The sequence below is a fragment of the Hemibagrus wyckioides genome, linkage group LG18 (genome assembly GCF_019097595.1).
Source record: "Hemibagrus wyckioides isolate EC202008001 linkage group LG18, SWU_Hwy_1.0, whole genome shotgun sequence".
NCBI classification, from domain to species: domain Eukaryota; kingdom Metazoa; phylum Chordata; class Actinopteri; order Siluriformes; family Bagridae; genus Hemibagrus; species Hemibagrus wyckioides.
In genome coordinates, this window is record NC_080727.1 from 3,051,904 (window position 1) to 3,069,276 (window position 17,373).

General features: G+C 39.4%; 1 protein-coding gene across 1 annotated transcript in view; it reads left to right on the forward strand.

Moving 5' to 3' along the window:
- Positions 1-17,373, forward strand: part of LOC131369598 (synaptic vesicle glycoprotein 2C) — a 40,918-nt gene that overhangs the window by 15,522 nt on the left and 8,023 nt on the right. The window contains exons 3-10 of the mRNA XM_058416440.1: positions 2,701-2,881; positions 4,831-4,982; positions 11,056-11,189; positions 11,289-11,378; positions 12,137-12,247; positions 12,576-12,664; positions 14,994-15,158; positions 16,370-16,503. Of these exons, the coding sequence (XP_058272423.1) occupies positions 2,701-2,881; positions 4,831-4,982; positions 11,056-11,189; positions 11,289-11,378; positions 12,137-12,247; positions 12,576-12,664; positions 14,994-15,158; positions 16,370-16,503 (1,056 nt within the window). The remainder of the gene's footprint in view (positions 1-2,700; positions 2,882-4,830; positions 4,983-11,055; positions 11,190-11,288; positions 11,379-12,136; positions 12,248-12,575; positions 12,665-14,993; positions 15,159-16,369; positions 16,504-17,373) is intronic.

The window sequence follows — 17,373 nt, forward strand, 5'->3', positions numbered from 1 at the left end:
GGAGGCGTGGTCTCACTGTTAATCCTAAGGAAGGAGGTGTGGACTCTCTGTAAGCCTAAGTGAAGGAGGTGTGGTCTCTCTGCAAGCCCAAGGGAAGGAGGTGTGGTCTGTCTGCAAGCCTAAGTGAAGGAGGTGTGGTCTCTGCAAGCCCAAGTGAAGGAGGTATGGTCTTTCTGCAAACCTAAGTAAAGGAGGTGTGGTCTCTCTGCCTGTCCTAATGAAGTAGGTTTGGTCTATCTGTCAGTCATAATGAAGTATGTGTGGTCTCTCTGTCGATTCTAAGTGAAGGAAGTGTGGTATCCCTGTCAGTCCAAGTGTAGGAAGCAAGGAATCTCTGCCAATCCTAATGAAGGAGGTGTGTTCTCTCTGTCAGTTCAAGTGAAGGAGGCATGGTCTCTCTGTCAGTCCAAGTGAATGAGGTGTGGTCTCTCTGTTGATTCTAAGTGAAGGAAGTGTGGTATCCCTGTCAGTCCAAGTGTAGGAAGCAAGGAATCTCTGCCAATCCTAATGAAGGAGGTGTGTTCTCTCTGTCAGTCCAAGTGAAGGAAGTGTGGTATCTCAGTCAATCCTAATGAAGGAGGTGTGGTCTCTCTGTCAGTCCAAGTGGAGGAAGTGTGATCTCTCTGTCAGTCCTAATGGAGGAGGTGTGGGCTCTCTGTCAGTTCAAGTGAAGGAGGCGTGGTCTCTCAGTCTGCCATGGGTGCAGGAGGTGTGGTTAATCCTAATGATCTCTGTTAATCCTAATGAAGGAGGAGTGGCCATTCTGTCATTCCAAGTGCCACAGTGTGTTTCAGTCTCAGTTAAAGAAGCATAGCTATGCTGTCTGTCGGTTCTCATGAAGGAGGCGTTATCTGTGACTGTCACTTTTATTTAAGAAGGTGTGGCCACAGTGTCTGTCAGCCTCAGTGAAGGAGGCGTGGCCAACATGCCTGTCTTTACTACAGGAGGCGTGGTCACAGTGTCTAGCAACCCTTATGAAGATGACAGGAAGATTAGTACAGAGAACACTGTATGTACAAACACTAATCTAATAATCAAATAATCTGATGAGATCATCATCTTGCTAATTGACCAGTAGACCAGCGTGTTCCTTTAATAAAGGTTTTTTCATTTGGAGATGGAAACAGTGCAGCAGAAGAAGGTTCCTCAAATCTTGCCCTGGAGGGCCAATGCACTGCAGAGTTTAGCTCCAACCCTGATTAAACTCCTCTCCCTGTGATTTTCTAATGATTTTCCTGAAGACATTGATTAGCATTCTCAGGTGTGTTTAATTAAGGTTAGAGCTAAACTCTGCAGGAAAGTGGATCTCGTGGGCCAGATTTGAGGATCCCTGGTATAGATCTAGAGTAACTTAAGGCAGAGTTTAGAATCACCAGTACAGCAGGAAGGTGTAGGTGACTGCATGCTGACACCTGAATCTAAAATCTCAGAGTAACTGAGGAAGAAACACATACTATGCTTTTTTTAAAAAAAAACTTATATTAGTGTTCATAGTCAGCATTTTGCACTTTGGGGTGTATGTGTTTTGGGCCAGATGGGATTCTCATCTGTATCAGCGGGTAGAGTATGGAGCAAAATTAATAAACGACTGAGTCTCTTTGTACATCTGGAACTTATCTGAACCTAAGATTAATTGGTTCATCTCTTACAACTTATGGCTTTTTTAAATTTTCCATGGCATGGCCACATTGTTGTGGCAGTTTTAATGAAAGAGGTGTGGCGATTTTGTTGGGCAGTTCTAATGAAGGAGGCGTGGAGATTTTATTGGGCAGTTCTAATGAAGAAGGCATGGACACATTGTTGGGCAGTTCTAATGAAAGAGGCGTGGCGATTTTGTTGGGAAGTTCTAATGAAGAAGGCGTGGCCACATTGTTAGGCAGTTCTAATGAAGGAGGCGTGGCGATTTTATTGGCCAGTTCTAATGAAGAAGGCGTGGCCACATTGTTAGGCAGTTCTAATGAAGGAGGCACGGCCACATTGTTGTGGCAGTTCTAATGAAGGAGGCGTGGAGATTTTATTGGGCAGTTCTAATGAAGAAGGCGTGGCCACATTGTTGGGAAGTTCTAATGAAGGAGGCATGGCCACATTGTTGTGGCAGTTCTAATGAAGGAGGCGTGGCAATTTTATTGGGCAGTTCTAATGAAGAAGGCGTGGCCACATTGTTAGGCAGTTCTAATGAAGGAGGCACGGCCACATTGTTGTGGCAGTTCTAATGAAGGAGGCGTGGAGATTTTATTGGGCAGTTCTAAAGAAGAAGGCGTGGCCACATTGTTGGGAAGTTCTAATGAGGGAGGCATGGCCACATTGTTGGGCAGTTCTAATGAAGGAGGCGTGGCAATTTTATTGGGCAGTTCTAATGAAGAAGGCGTGGCCACATTGTTAGGCAGTTCTAATGAGGGAGGCATGGCCACATTGTTAGGCAGTTCTAATGAAGGAGGCGTGGCCACAGTGTCTGCCACGTCAACTACAGGAGACATGGCCATACTATCATGTCTAACAATGATGGTGTGGATTCATTGTTGTGTATTGTAATATAATTAACCAGAGAAATATATGATGATGATAATAATAATAATAATAATAATAATAATAATAATAATAATAATAATAATAATAATATCAACTTACAATGAATTTCTTTTCTAAACAGTTCTTTTTCTCTTCTCTCTCTCTCTCTCTCTCTCTCTCTCTGCCCCACAGGTAGTATTGTGTACCTGGGGATGATGGTGGGAGCATTTTTCTGGGGCGGTTTGTCGGATAAAGTGGGCCGGAGGCAGTGTTTGTTGGTGTGTATGTCCGTGAACGGCTTCTTCGCCTTCCTGTCCTCGTTCGTACAGGGCTACAGCACGTTCCTCTTCTGCAGGATGCTCTCGGGATTCGGGTGAGTATCTCTGAGTTCAGCTGCCTTGGGATCTTAACGCAAAAAAATGAGCTATCGCCCAAATTAGATGGTACTTATCTTGATCTATTTCACCATTTGTGTACCTTAAACCTGTACCAAACTCCTGAAACTTTAGTAACGGTATTTACATTTTAATGCTGGGAGCCGAAAGGATTTTGAACATTGTGCCCAGGTCTGACCACAAAAGCAACAACTTGACCCATAATAGTATGTGAAAGGACTAAGATACAACTGGAGTGTGCTGAAATAGAAAAATAATCAAGGTCCGGAAGGTGTGATGGAGCAGAGATACTCCATAACCATGACAGTTCCCCTAAAAGCATGTTATTCCTCTAACATCACACACCAAGCAGCAATCTTAATCCAATAATCAATTTTTATCTTGTTTTTTTATCCGGTTACGGTTACGTTTAATGCCGTGAAGACTATTTTTAGTAAAAGACAAACAAACAAACAAAAAAACTCGAGAAACATTCTAGAAAGCGTTTCTAAGTGTACGTGTTGCTTTTCCGTACACACTGTATCGAAGGTGAGGTTTTATTTTTTTGCAGCAGGATGAAATCAGCAGTGATTTCTGCTGGCTCGAGCACTCTTTAATTATCTACATCCAGAGCTGTTTTTATTTCTGGAGTGCTCTTTACAGCGGCCCAGGGAGCAGTTTGTTGTTTGATTGGGCTTCGGTGGGGGTCTGACCTCAATTTGACCTCAGGCTGGTAGCGAGGTCCTTTTGTCTCGCTATGGGGTCTGGGTACTTTGGAGTAGTACACACACATACAAACAGACACACACACATACTCTCTCTCTCTCTCTCTCTCTCTCAGAGTCTCGCCAGGTCTTTTGGAACATTCAGTCTGGCTCCATACTGAGATAATGACTCCTCTGTGAGTGACACACACTTTTCTCCAGACCACACACACTGCTCTCTCTCTTTCCTTTAACATCACTCCTCGTTTAAGTTATGGGTCAGTGCCAGGAGGTTCAACCAGCCTGGTGACTTTGCTGCAGAGAGAGAGAGAGAAAGAGAGAGAGAGAGAGAGAGAGAGATGGGGGGATTGCAGTAGGATAAGTACAGCAGTGTGTTTTATTGTTAATTGAATGAGCAGCCCCTGCTTTGTCCTTGTAGAGTGCTGATTCTTAGCACCACTGCTTCCCCCATCGCCTCTCTCCATCCTCCATCCTCCATCTCCACTATCCGTTACTCTCTGTGAGGTCATACACACACTCCACCAGGGGTCAGAGGTCCTCCCGAGATAGATTTTGTTTTGTAAACGCTGATTAAAATCATGGTGCCATATTACAGTACAAATCATGACAGAAATTGTATCCGCAATCCTGTTTTATAGCTGTTAACGCTCGTAAACTCACACAAGATCCACCGACCGGCGCTCTTCCACCACCGAGTGCTGGCTTTGAACCCGAGTCCTTGATTGACGCTTCCTCAGAGGTGCTGCTCACAAAAAAATGTTGATTTTTCAAAACATTAAGACTAGAACAGTAGGAGCTGTCAATCAAACAGGTGTGAAGTACTTGTGGAGGATCAGGAAGCATGAAGTGAAAACTTTTTTTCTCCTGGGATCTTTTGGTTCTAAGGGAAATGATATAATACGTATGAAGTGGGTTTTCACACACGGCAATTAGTCCTAGGATATCGTTGTTTAATGCTAATGCTAGCCTAACAGCTACCTGCGAGCAGATGCAAGAATATCTTTGTGTTGTATAGAGATTGAGATTCACTGGAGATCTGTCCATGAATTGGCAAAATGACAAGTTTACACTTCCAGGTCAGAAATTCAGTTCATTTTTATTATGTACCCCTTGCTTCAAAGCCAAAATGACTCTACAGCTAGAAGCTCCAGGCATGTAGAAATGGTTTCTCTTCTTTGTTTACCCAACATTGTTTGATTGTTCATTATCCATGTTCCCCGCAGGATCGGCGGGGCCGTGCCTATCGTGTTCTCGTACTTCGCCGAGTTCCTGGCGAGGGAGAAACGCGGCGAACATCTGAGCTGGCTCTGTATGTTCTGGATGATAGGCGGCATCTATGCTTCAGCCATGGCTTGGGCCATCATCCCACACTACGGTGAGTGACAGCAGCTACAGCCAATCAGGAAGCTCTTTAGATACAACTCTTTAGCGTGAAACACAAAATGCTAATTTGTTATTTATAATTATCAAGTGTCTTCCTGGTAACTGACCCAAAGACTGAATTTGTATAGACATTTAAAATGCCTGGTACCGTAGTGTGACATACAGAGAGGTAATAATGTAAGTATTGATAAGCAGAAAGAATTCAGGGGGCAGGGCTTACATCTTACGCTTAAGAAAATAACTGTTCATGCAACAGATAGACGCTGGCTATTAATATTACATAATTACACCACGGCATAATTAAATTTCTACTTCACCAGAAAAATGTAATTGCTCTTTCTAATGTATGATGTTAACGAGGTCCGCGTAGTCCGCACTCCTTAATGCTTGTAAAACGGAGGATTATGGGCCATAGAAACCGCAAGACGGGGGAAAGAACGAGGGATATAGCAGCATTAGGGCGATATCTGGAACAAAAGGAGAGGAGCGGAGGTCGTTTGAGGGTAGGAATGGAAGCGAGGGAGCGTGGAGAGAAGAACTAGAGGGAGAGGGTGGGTGAAAATGATTAATGTAGGCTGCGTTAAGGATATTTAAAGGATGAAGGCACACAATAGCGAATGAAAGTGAATGCAGAGAGGTGCGGGAGAAAAAAGGAGGGGGCGAGAGAAAAGTGAGAGTGAGAAGAACATTAGAAGGGGCTGAAAATAAAAAAAAAGAGGGAGATTGCAGGGGAAATCAGGAAAGCAAATATAACGCAGGGGTAGAGGAGGGAAAGAAGATGAAGAGGGTTGATGTTCTTCACATGTTCTTCACATGTTCTCTGGTTTCCTTCCACTATCCTAGGACATGGCAATAGGTGTGAGTGAATGTGAGACAGAATATTCCTGCACAATTATACAGAAAGGTAAAATGGTTCTGTTGCTTGGTTTATATATGGAACCCCAGAATGGATCTTTATGTTAAACTAAAGACTAAAATAGGGTTCTCTAAGTTAAAGGGTTTTTTGGAAAACCATTTAAAGTCTATTATTATTATTATTATTATTATTATTATTATTATTATTAGGAAATAGTAAAACATTTAATTAAAAAAATATATTTTAAAAAAATTCATTTCATTTAATTATAGAAAAAATATAATGCTATTTTAAATATTTATTATTTATAGAAATATATATAATTATTTAAATGTAATAATTTAATATACAGTACTGCTTACAGTAAAAAGAAATCCTCATCATTTTATCATTTCAGTTGGAATCACAAATTTAAATGTATTTATTTATAATTTATTTATGTTTTATTTATATATTTATTTAGGTTATTCAACACAGTTAAAAGCAAGGACTACAATAGGGTTCTCTGAAGTCTCTCCAGTTAAAGCATTCTTTAGAAAATCATTTAAGGTTTTTTATTATTATTATTATTATTATTATTATTATTATTATTATTATTATTAGGAAATAGTAAAACATTTAATTAAAAAAATATATTTAAAAAAAATTCATTTCATTTAATTATAGAAAAAATATAATGCTATTTTAAATATTTATTATTTATAGAAATATATATAATTATTTAAATGTAATAATTTAATATACAGTATTGATTACAGTAGAAATCCTCATCAGTTTATCATTTTAGTTATCATTTAATCACAAATTTATATTTATTTATTTACAATTTATTTATATATTTATGTAATGTATTCAGCACAGTTAAAAGCAAGTATAATAGGACACACTGAGGAGAGTTCAGTCCTTTCAGCTGGTTTTAGCTTTAGTTCCTCTGCTAAATAAACTAATAGCAGTGTGTTTTTTCTCAGTGTCTGAATTTCACCCTGACTGCATTTCATAACCGATTTCTTGACAAAAAACCATTCTCTAATTCTTCTCTCCTCCCTGTCATCCCTTTCTCCTCCCTGCCCCTTTCACTGAGTCTGGTGAACGACTGTACTCGTAATTGAGGTCAATTGATTGGCCTGTCTCGATTTTAACACCCTGTTCGGAGGCACTGGTGTGTGTGTGTGTGTGTGTGTGAGTGTGTAAATGTGGTTCTGCCGCAATGCTTCCACATCTGTGGGGTTGGGGAGGGAGGAGTGCTGATGGTGTGTGTGTGTGTTTTACTTAATGTTTCGATTGTTATGCAGATATATTAGTGCATTTTGTACTATTTGTACAAATTTTGTAGTATTTGTAGTGATTATTTGGAGTCTAAGCTTCTCCATTATACTGCATTGTGCTACACTGCATTGTTTTCAGTTTAGAAGCCTCTGCTGCTTCAGTGATGTGTAATATACTGTAAATGTGTATGCGGATTAATCTGGGTGTGTGTGTGTGTGTGTGTGTCATGGACACGACATCAATATGAGCAGCAGTCGAGGCAGCGAGCCGTACACTCCAGTCTATTATACTCCTAATCCATATAATGAGATCTTCTACAGCTGCAGCTTTACACACACACACTGGGATGAGTCTGTCAAAGAGAGAACAGACACACATATACACACACTGGGATGAGTCTGTCAAAGAGAGTTTACGTACGTACACACACACACACACACACACACACACAAACGCACACACACACACACACACACACACACATATATATATATATATAATTTTTTTTGACTGAAAACACACTAAAACTAAGACAATAAAAACAAGACTGACAAAAAAAAACAAGACAAAATTTTACATAAATAAACATAAATAAAACTTGTACACTGCGAGTTTTAGCGGTTTGAGGTGTATGTATAAATATGTAAATAATTAATTAATTTAAATATTAAAATAAACAATACCAGTTTTAAACCTCTGAATTTCAAGTGAAAGCTGATAATTCTTTATTTGTTTTTTTACGTACAAAAAAAAATAAAACTATAATAACATTAATGGATGAAATGCAATATTTAAGAAATAACAATAATAAATGTTTTTTTTAATTGATTAAAATTCATTTTTTACAGAATGATTTCTGATATAATTTGTTCAGACATACAAAACTCACACTCCCCACTCACATTATCCTGCCAGAAAATGATCCAGTCTTCAGAGTGTAATGAACACATCACTGCTGGCTGTAATGACCCTGACTCATTTAAACTGATCCTCAGTGATAGCAGTGCTGCCAGATAGTGATCTTTGAGCTCTTTTTAGGGTTTCTCATGACTACCATGCGGCTCTGCCAGATAGTGATCCAGCCTGGAGGACGGAGACATTATCTTTGTGGAATAAGTATCCGTCTCTTCGGTCTCTGTAGGTACAGAGAGGCTGCGCTGCCAGATAACGATCGAGACGTTCAGCTTCAGTGGGAAGTAAGAGACTCGAGGATGAGAAAGAATGTGTCTAGGAATCTTTTTCTTCTTCTTTCGGCTTTTCCCTTCAGGGGTGGCCACAGTGAATCATCTCTCTCCACCTATCCCTATCTTCTGCATCCTCAACACTAGTTTCATATCTGAGTTTATTCCACCCATATACCTCCTCTTTGGCCTTCCTCTTTGCCTCCTGTCTGGCAGCTCCATGTCCAACATACTCCTACTAATATACTCACTCTCCCTCCTCTGTCCAAACCATCTTAATCTGGCCTCCCTAACTTCATCCCCCAAACGTCCAACATGAGCTGTCCCTCTGATGTACTTGTTCCTAATCCTGTCCAACCGTGTCACTCCCAAAACGTTTTGTGGTTTAGCATCTTCAGTGTAATCCTTGTTCATATGCTTTCCTGTTTACTATAATGCTAGTTTATGGATTAGTTTTGGTTCCTTCAACAATAGCTTTTTGCTAATCTGTTTACTATAATGCTAGTTTATGGATTAGTTTTGGTTCCTTCAACAATAGCTTTTTGCTAATCTGTTTACTATAATGCTAGTTTATGGATTAGTTTTGTTTGCAACAGCATTAGGGTTTTATTTTTTTTTTTAGCTAATCTGTTTACTATAATGCTAGTTCTGGGATAGCATCTTTTAGTGTAATTATTATTCATATGTTACTCTGTTTACTATAATGCTAGTTAATGGGTTAGCTATGTTTGCTACCACATCCGTTTTTTGCTAATCTGTTTACTATAATGCTAGTATATGGGTTAGCGTTGTTTGCTACCGCGTTTGTTTTTTGCTAATGTGTTTATAATACTGCTAGTACTAGCGATTAGTATTAGTTATTTGTTTTTTTGTGGTTTTGTTTTGTTTTTTGCTAATCTGTTTACTATAATGCTAGTGCGTGGGTTAGCTTTGTTTTCTACTGCATTCGTTTTTTTGCTAATCTGTTTATAATAATGCTGGTTTTGCGGGTTAGCATCTTCAGTGTAACCTTAGTTCATATGCTACTCTGTTTACTATTATGCTAGTTTATGGGTTAGTTTTGTTTTCTACAGCATTAGTGCTGTCGCTAATCTCTTTACTATAATGCTAGTTTATAGGTTAGCTTTGTTTGCTATAGCATTAGGTTGTTGTTTTTTTGGCTAATCTGTTTACTATAATGCTAGTTATGGGTTAGCATTTTTTAGTAATCATGTAATCATGATTCATTTGTTACTCTGTTTACTATAATGCTAGTTTGTGGGCTAACGTTGTGTGCTACCACATTAGTTTTGTGCTAATCTATTTATAATAATGCTAGTACTAGAAATTAGTTGTTTTTTTTGTTGTTGTTTTTTGCTAATATGTTTACTATAATGCTAGTGTGTGGGTTAGTTTGCTAGCACATTTGTTCTTTTGCTAATCTGTTTATAATAATGTTAGTTTTGCAGGTTAGCATCTTCAGTGTAATTCAGTGTCATATGCTAGCCTGTATACTATAATGCTAGTTTATGGGTTAGCTTTGTTTGCTACTGTATTCTCTTTTTTTTTGCTAATCTGTTTATAATAATGCTAGTTTGTTGGTTTGTTTCTTTACTATAATGTTATTTCAATTGCTAACTCTGTTTACTGTAATGATATTTACATTATTCTGTTAGATATTCAGCTCTGAGTCACCATGTGGACATAATCTCAGGATCAACACAGTCAGAAATGTTTATTTTAGCCTTGTGGAGAGAGACGGTGAGAGACGGAGGAAAGAGGGAGCGCTCTCTGAGTGCCTCTCACAGCACTAGACTCGAAAAATTACGTATAATTGCATTACACATTGTTCTGCCTCTCAGACCCCAGAGCGTATTGTGTGTGTGTGCTCTCTTTTTATTTATCTGTTCATATCTAGAAATACCTATACAAGCTAGCATACTTGCAAACTAGCAAATTGTGTTAGACATTGTTCTGCCTCTCAGATCCTAGAGTGTACTGTGTGTGTGTGTATGTGTGTGTGTGTGTGTGTTCTCTTTCTGTTTATTTGTTCGTATCTAGAAGTACCTATACAAGCTAGTGTAATGGAGGCCTGCGGTAGGTGCTGTGCAGGTAAACCTTACTCCCCTTATCTCAAGAGGCGAACTAGCAATTGACGCTAGAGGCTGCAGTATTTAGCCTCCTTGTTAGAGTGCCCGAATCCCATGCTGGAGACCCAGGTTCATCTCCCGGTTGGGGTTACACTGGTGCCGTGACCCGGATGGGAGTGAGGTTTAGGGGGTGAGTGTAATGGAGGCCAGCGGTAGGTGCTGTGCAGGTAAACCTCACTCACCTTATCTCAAGAGGCGAACTAGCGACTAACGCTAGAGGCTGCAGTCTTTAGTCTCCTTGTTAGAGTGCCCGCCTCTCATGCTGGAGTTCGAGACCAAGACTCGTATAATTCGAATCGTATAATAATACGTATAATTGTGTTAGACATTGTTCTGCCTCTCAGATTCTAGAGCGTACTGTGTGTGTGTGTGTGTGTGTGTGTGTCTATGTTCTTTCTGTTCATATCTAGAAATACCTCACAAGCTTGCATACTTGCAAAGTACAAAATATTACAAAATAGCACATCTAGACTTGGGAATTATGTATAATTGTGTTAGACATTGTCCTGTGTGTGTGTGTGTGTGTGTGTACAAAATTTCATAATATCCTGAATTCATGTTTGCATACTAGTATAGCTCATACTGTGCTAATCAAACACTTTTACATTAGTGTCCTACCTTACCATTTTGCAGGCTGGAGCTTCAGCATGGGCTCAGCGTATCAGTTCCACAGCTGGAGAGTGTTTGTGGTCGTCTGTGCGCTCCCGTGCGTCTGCGCAGTCGTCTCTCTTACTTTCATGCCAGAAAGTCCACGCTACTTCCTGGAGGTAAGCTGCGAGTGCAACCTGTAATGTAAAGGTTTATAACTTTTTTAACATAGCAATGTTGTAAGGGTCTGACTGTGTCTGATTGTTTTCCGTACTTAGACGGGGAAACACGATGAGGCATGGATGGTGTTGAAACAGATCCACGACACCAACATGCGAGCACGAGGAGAGCCCGAGAAAGTTTTTACTGTGAGAATTATATACACCATACACACATACTGTTTTTCAGCTTTGTGAGGACCTTATAGATATATTTATTACTGTAGCAAATTCATTCTGTGTTGTTTCCTCATCCTATAATTCCAAATGGAGATACTTCAGCTTTTAAAATATACCTTTATATACCTTAGAATATTTTTCAGTGAAAGTCCTAAAACACTTTTTTGTGAGGACAGGGTGATTAGGAGAACACTTGACAGTTTCCTATCTTTATGAGGACTTCAAGCATTTCTGGACCTCAAAAAAGCTAAAGAATATGTTTTCACACCTTTCTTTTTGTTTTTTTATGTTTATTCTCATCAATTCTCAAAATATCTCCTTTCATTTTGTTCTCTTTGTTCACAGCTGTGTACCCAAATTACCCAAAGTACCCAGATTCCTTATTCAAGGCAAAGCACAATGAGGTGTCTATAAAAATGTATTCTGTGGTAAAAGTTGTAGTGCGGCTTCAAATTCTTCTCAGGTTGAGTAGAATATGTTGAATTTCAAGTAATGGAAGTATAAGATTTTAGATCCTGGTGAAAAATTAGTCCTGCCTTCAATCAGGAGCTTGAAAAAACGTTAAATGAGGCTAACTAACAACAGCAGAATTGCTAATCTTTAACATTTAGCTAATTCTAGCTCAATGATGATAGCTAGTTCTGCCAAAACTAATCAGATTCCCTCACTTTTATCACAGTACTGTGGTGTGAGTGTGTTAGTGTGTAACTCTGTGTCTCCCCCTGCAGGTGAACCGTATAAAGATCCCTAAGCAGTTGGATGAGTTTGTTGAGATGCAGTCCGAGTCGGCGAACCCTGCGGCTAAAGTCCTTTTCCGAATCAGGAGCGAACTCCGCGGAGTGAGTCCACGCCTGCTCGTATACACACACACACACACCTTCCCCATGTACACTTACACCAGTTCAGCTGTCAGCTTTATCAGCATTCATTCACTCATTTTCAGTAAGACATTTATCCTGCTCAGGGATGCGTTTAGATCCGGAGTTTATCCCGGGAACGTGGCGGGTTTCTAGACATCATGGACGAGATGCTAGTTTGTCACAGAGCAGCTTTAGTACAGGTGTATTGGGTTCTAAGTCTGTGATGTCATTTTTGTATGCTGTGAAATAATGTAGCTTAGCACATATGTAATTTGTGTGTGTGTGTGTGTGTGTGTGTGTTTCACAGATTTGGCTAACATTCCTAAAATGCTGGGATTACCCCGTGAAAGACAATACGGTGAAGCTGGCTATAGTGTGGTTCTCTCTGTCTTTTGGGTAAAAAAACACTTCCTGCTCTCACATACACCTTCACACACTCGCATCTTTAGCTTTCAGACATCATCAAGTACAAAGTAAATAAAAAAAGTGATTGCTGTTCACACTGTATACATACATAAACTGTGTGAAATATGATTAAAAACGTTCTAAAAATGTAATCTGAAAAGATTTTTAATGTCAATCTTTAGTGCTAGTGCTAAGCAGCTAGCTAACACAAGCTAACCTGACAGGATTTCTGAGTCGTATTCATGTATGTTGATAATCTTCATCGTCAGGTAGCTAGCATGAGCTAATCTGACAGGATTTCCAGAAGCTTTCTTGTCATAAATGTTAATTGTATCTAACTAATGTGAGGTAACCTGACAGGATTTATGCGAGGATTTAAAGTCAAACATGTTCATCATTTTCACAGGTAATTACTTGCTAGCATGTGCTAACCTGACAGGATTTCTGAGCCATATTCATGTATGTTTATAAACTCTGTAGTTTTCTTTTGGCTAGCATGAACTGACAGGATTTCTGTGAAGATTTTATGTCATAAACATTGACTGTTATCATTAGCTATCTAGCTAACATGAGGTAACCAGACAGGATTTATACAAGGATTTCAAGTCAACCATTTTCACATTCACTAATAGCTAGCAGCAACTAATAGCTATTCTGACAGGATTTGTGAACAACTTAAATGTACATACTAATAGTAATACTAGAGAACTAGTTAATCTGACAGGATTTCTGTGTCTAGCTACCATGACACGTAACCATATCTTCATTTCTAACACTAGCTAACAAAAAATAAACGATTTCTGACAGGAAATTTGAGAAAATCTTTACTTTTTTTACTGTAGGAATAAAATTTTGAGGGTGGGAGTAGTTCATCTCTCCTCTGTTCTATTGTTTCCTTCTTTTCATCACTGGCCAAATAAAAAATGAGACATGACCTTTCTAACTTTCTCAGACATACTCAGGCTTTTTCTCACAAACAAACACACAGTGCTGGTGTGTCTGTGGCAGTGTAATGAGGTCCTGTCCTCTTGTAATTGCTGCGCTAACGGTAGCTGTCGCTAACGTGGACGGGGCCAGAGGTGGAGCTGCATAAGACGGCCCAACGTCAGCGTAATTACTGTTGTCATCATAGCCATTGTGTGGATGGGCCTGGAGGAGGAGCTGCACCGGGGGGATAGATCTATCTGTAATTACCATACTTCTGTAGTGTTAGTTAGCTAACCAGAGGACTGATTTTAAATTAGTCAAGTTTATGTAATTCCAATTATAATTATATAACCACAGACACTAGTTAGCAAACTTTAACAATGTCAGCAGCCTCATCAAAACTCTTGGCTAGCTAACTTGAGCCAACTACATATCTGTCTTTCAGCTATTGTTTGTTAGCTAGCTGAATGTTAGCTAGCGTATCTCTGTCACTGAATAGTTTCTTCTCTGTTTGCTGAAATATTATGCTCTCTTCTACCCCCAAGCATTTGTTCTTGTATAAACAGTGAATGTTTTAGAGGTTTTTGTTATCCTTAATCTTCCCCTGTGTGTGTGTGTGTGTGTCCACCCACTAAAACAGGGAGAGACCAGCGCATCTCTCTCTCTCAACATGTAAAACATACACTAAACCTGTCAGGCAGCGCTGGAGTAGGTGGACTGTAGAGGCGTATCATCATTCTTTCTCTCTTCTCTTCTCCCCGCAAATCACTCCGTCTCTCTTTTTTTTCCTCACTCCAGCATCACTGCACTTTTAGTTCTTCTACTTCTGCTACTTAAAGAGTTCGCTGTTTTGAAGTTTTTAAATTGCACCCAAAATGGAAGTCATCCAAAAAATGCTTTACATTAGGCAGATACCCTTATCCAGAGTGACTTATATTTTATGCAACTGAAAGTTAAGGGCCTTGCCTAAGGGCCCAACAGTGGTAGCTTGGTGGACCTGGGATTCAAACTCACAACCTTCCGATCAATAAGCCAAAGCTACCCCATCCCCAAATTATGATTTCTGTGATAGAAACCTGCCAAAATTCCAACCTGGATGTGATCGTTACATGTTTCCACATCTGCTCATTTGAATATCTAATTTGACATCACAACTATAACTATATAACTACATTTTTTTATTTCCTAGGCTTGCCATAAGCATAAATCTTTTTGTTATTTTAAACTACGTAAACAACTATTTAGTTAGCTCCCTTTCAAAATACACCTCCAAATATAACTTGAATCAATAAGAACCTTTGAGGAACACATGCACACAATGCACATGCTCAATCCAATCATCTTCTCTTAACCTGATGCAACTTCCAGTCATGTTCTTCTGTCCTGTGTGTAGGTACTACGGTCTTTCGGTCTGGTTTCCTGACGTCATCAAGCACCTTCAAGCGGACGAGTACGCAGCGAGGGTGAAGATCCACAACACCGAGCGCATCGAGGACTTCACTTTTAACTTCACGCTGGAGAACCAGGTGCACAACAACGGGTCCTTCATCAATGACAGGTGAGACAGATTCATCATCCAAACTCATCAAACTCCTTTTACTCAGCTCTGAGAATCTGGGACATGAAAACGTCTCCATATTAGGACTCGGAAGATTTAACATTTGGCCGTTTAATCTTACGGCATAAAAATAAGTAATAATAAAATTTTAATTTAATTTAATTTAATCAATGTAATTTTATTTTATTTTATTTTATTAATTAAATATATTTTTTCATTTTATTTTTTTTAGCATATTTATTTATTTTTTAGCACTTGATATGTTAAAAAATGAATAAATATTATTTCAATAAAATAAAATAAAAACTTTATTTTATATTAAGCACTATGCTGAGAAAGAGAAGGACGTTGCAGTACTTTGCAGAAATATTGGCACCCTTATACTGTATATATAAAATGTATCATACCTGCAACCAGTATGAAATATTCTGAACCAAAACAAATGGGGACATGGTATAATGTATTATTTATTTGTTTTAAAATTTATTCTTCTTTATCTCTTTTTTTATTTCTTATGCAAAACACTGCTTCAAAAGTATTGGCACCTTTACACATAATATCAACAAATTTAGCATTCGTTTCATTGGGGGGGGGTGTGTGATTTAATACTGTTTTAAGAATCTCAGAATCTCATCCCTATCAAACACACACACACACACACACACATGCTGGTGAGGTAACATCACATTACGGCACAACAACAGGAAATTAAAAGCCGTTATCTGTTTTTCACCTTCTCCTTCAAACAAGACCTCCTGATTCTCCCGCTCTCTTTTTCTTCGAGATTTCATCTGATCATTCATCCTCTATCCCTCTTTTTACCCATTCAGTCCCGCCAGTAATGTGTACACTGAGACCAGTGCATTAATCTTGAGAAGATATCAAAGGGCGTAACACAGCGTCCTAGCATACAGCCGGGGAAAACATCAGATACGGAAAAAATATCGTAAACGTGGGGATTGGTGAGGTGATGTGCTGTGGGAAGCTGGGAAGCTGGGAAGCTGATCGATTCTGATGAGTCGGGGTTTCATTAAAAACTACTTGTCGAGAAAGTCTCTCTTCTAAAAATAACTTTTCTTAAATCTAGCAACGATTGAGGATTTTTTTTTTACAATATGTGAATTAAAAGGAGTTTCTTTTTAAATCTGGTGGATGCCATGTTCATGTTTTAGTGTGAAATTCGGCTGAATGTAAGTTCTATTTGTTCTCAGGTTCATCGGCATGAAGTTTAAATCGGTCACTTTCAAAGACTCCATCTTCCAGAACTGCTTCTTCGAGGACGTCACCTCGCTCGGGACTTACTTCAAGAACTGCACCATCCTGGACACGTTCTTCTATAATACTGGTGTGTGTGTGTGTGTGTGTGTGTGTACAGATACAGATTGAATTCGGACATATTAATTGATCAAATCTGACTTTCTATTTAAACTCAGTAAACAAAGACACCGGTGTGAGTGATTAGGATACGTGACGCAGACATGCGACATGCTGGGGCTGATGGGTAATGGAGTTCAGTGTTGATTCCAGCTTAACCATGACAGTCACTACTGGTTCTGTTTTGGGCTTTGGTAAAGGCAACGAAGTTTAGAACAAAGTAGTGCTAATTCAGCTAAGATTTCAGTCCAGTGTTCAGCTGAAACACCCTGCCTCATGAAGTACCTCGTGGGGAACGCTAGCGATATATCTACAACAGCGTATTTCCTGAAATAATAGAGACTGTCAGATTGATGGATTTGCCGCCAACGGAAACAAAACAAGGCAATATTGTTTCGGACGCTGTGTAAGTAGTAAAGAACATCAAATCTCTCTGTGGAGGAACAGGATGGCAAATAATTACTGACTGCAGCCCATGTGTTGCTCGGCACAGTTTGTTCCCTCCTCTTCATCCTTTAATGCTTAGAGAATAATATCTGCTCCGTGGTGGCCCGGTTTGACTGATGGAGGAAGGAGAAGATGCTGACACGCTGCAGCGACAGGAAATTCACTGAGATGCTATGAAAATGAAGTATAGGACAAATTTCATCAAATCAGAGCGGTTGGGAGGGACCCCTCTTTGTAGCAGGAGGTGCGGAGGACAGTGTGGGCTAAATGCCTGCCATACTATGCCAAGAATTCAGTGTAAAAGTTAAACATATCTAAATTGCTTTAGAAATTGCATGTGGGTCTAGTGGAGGATGTTGTGACATGGCGTAATGGCGGTGATGGTGTAATGCAA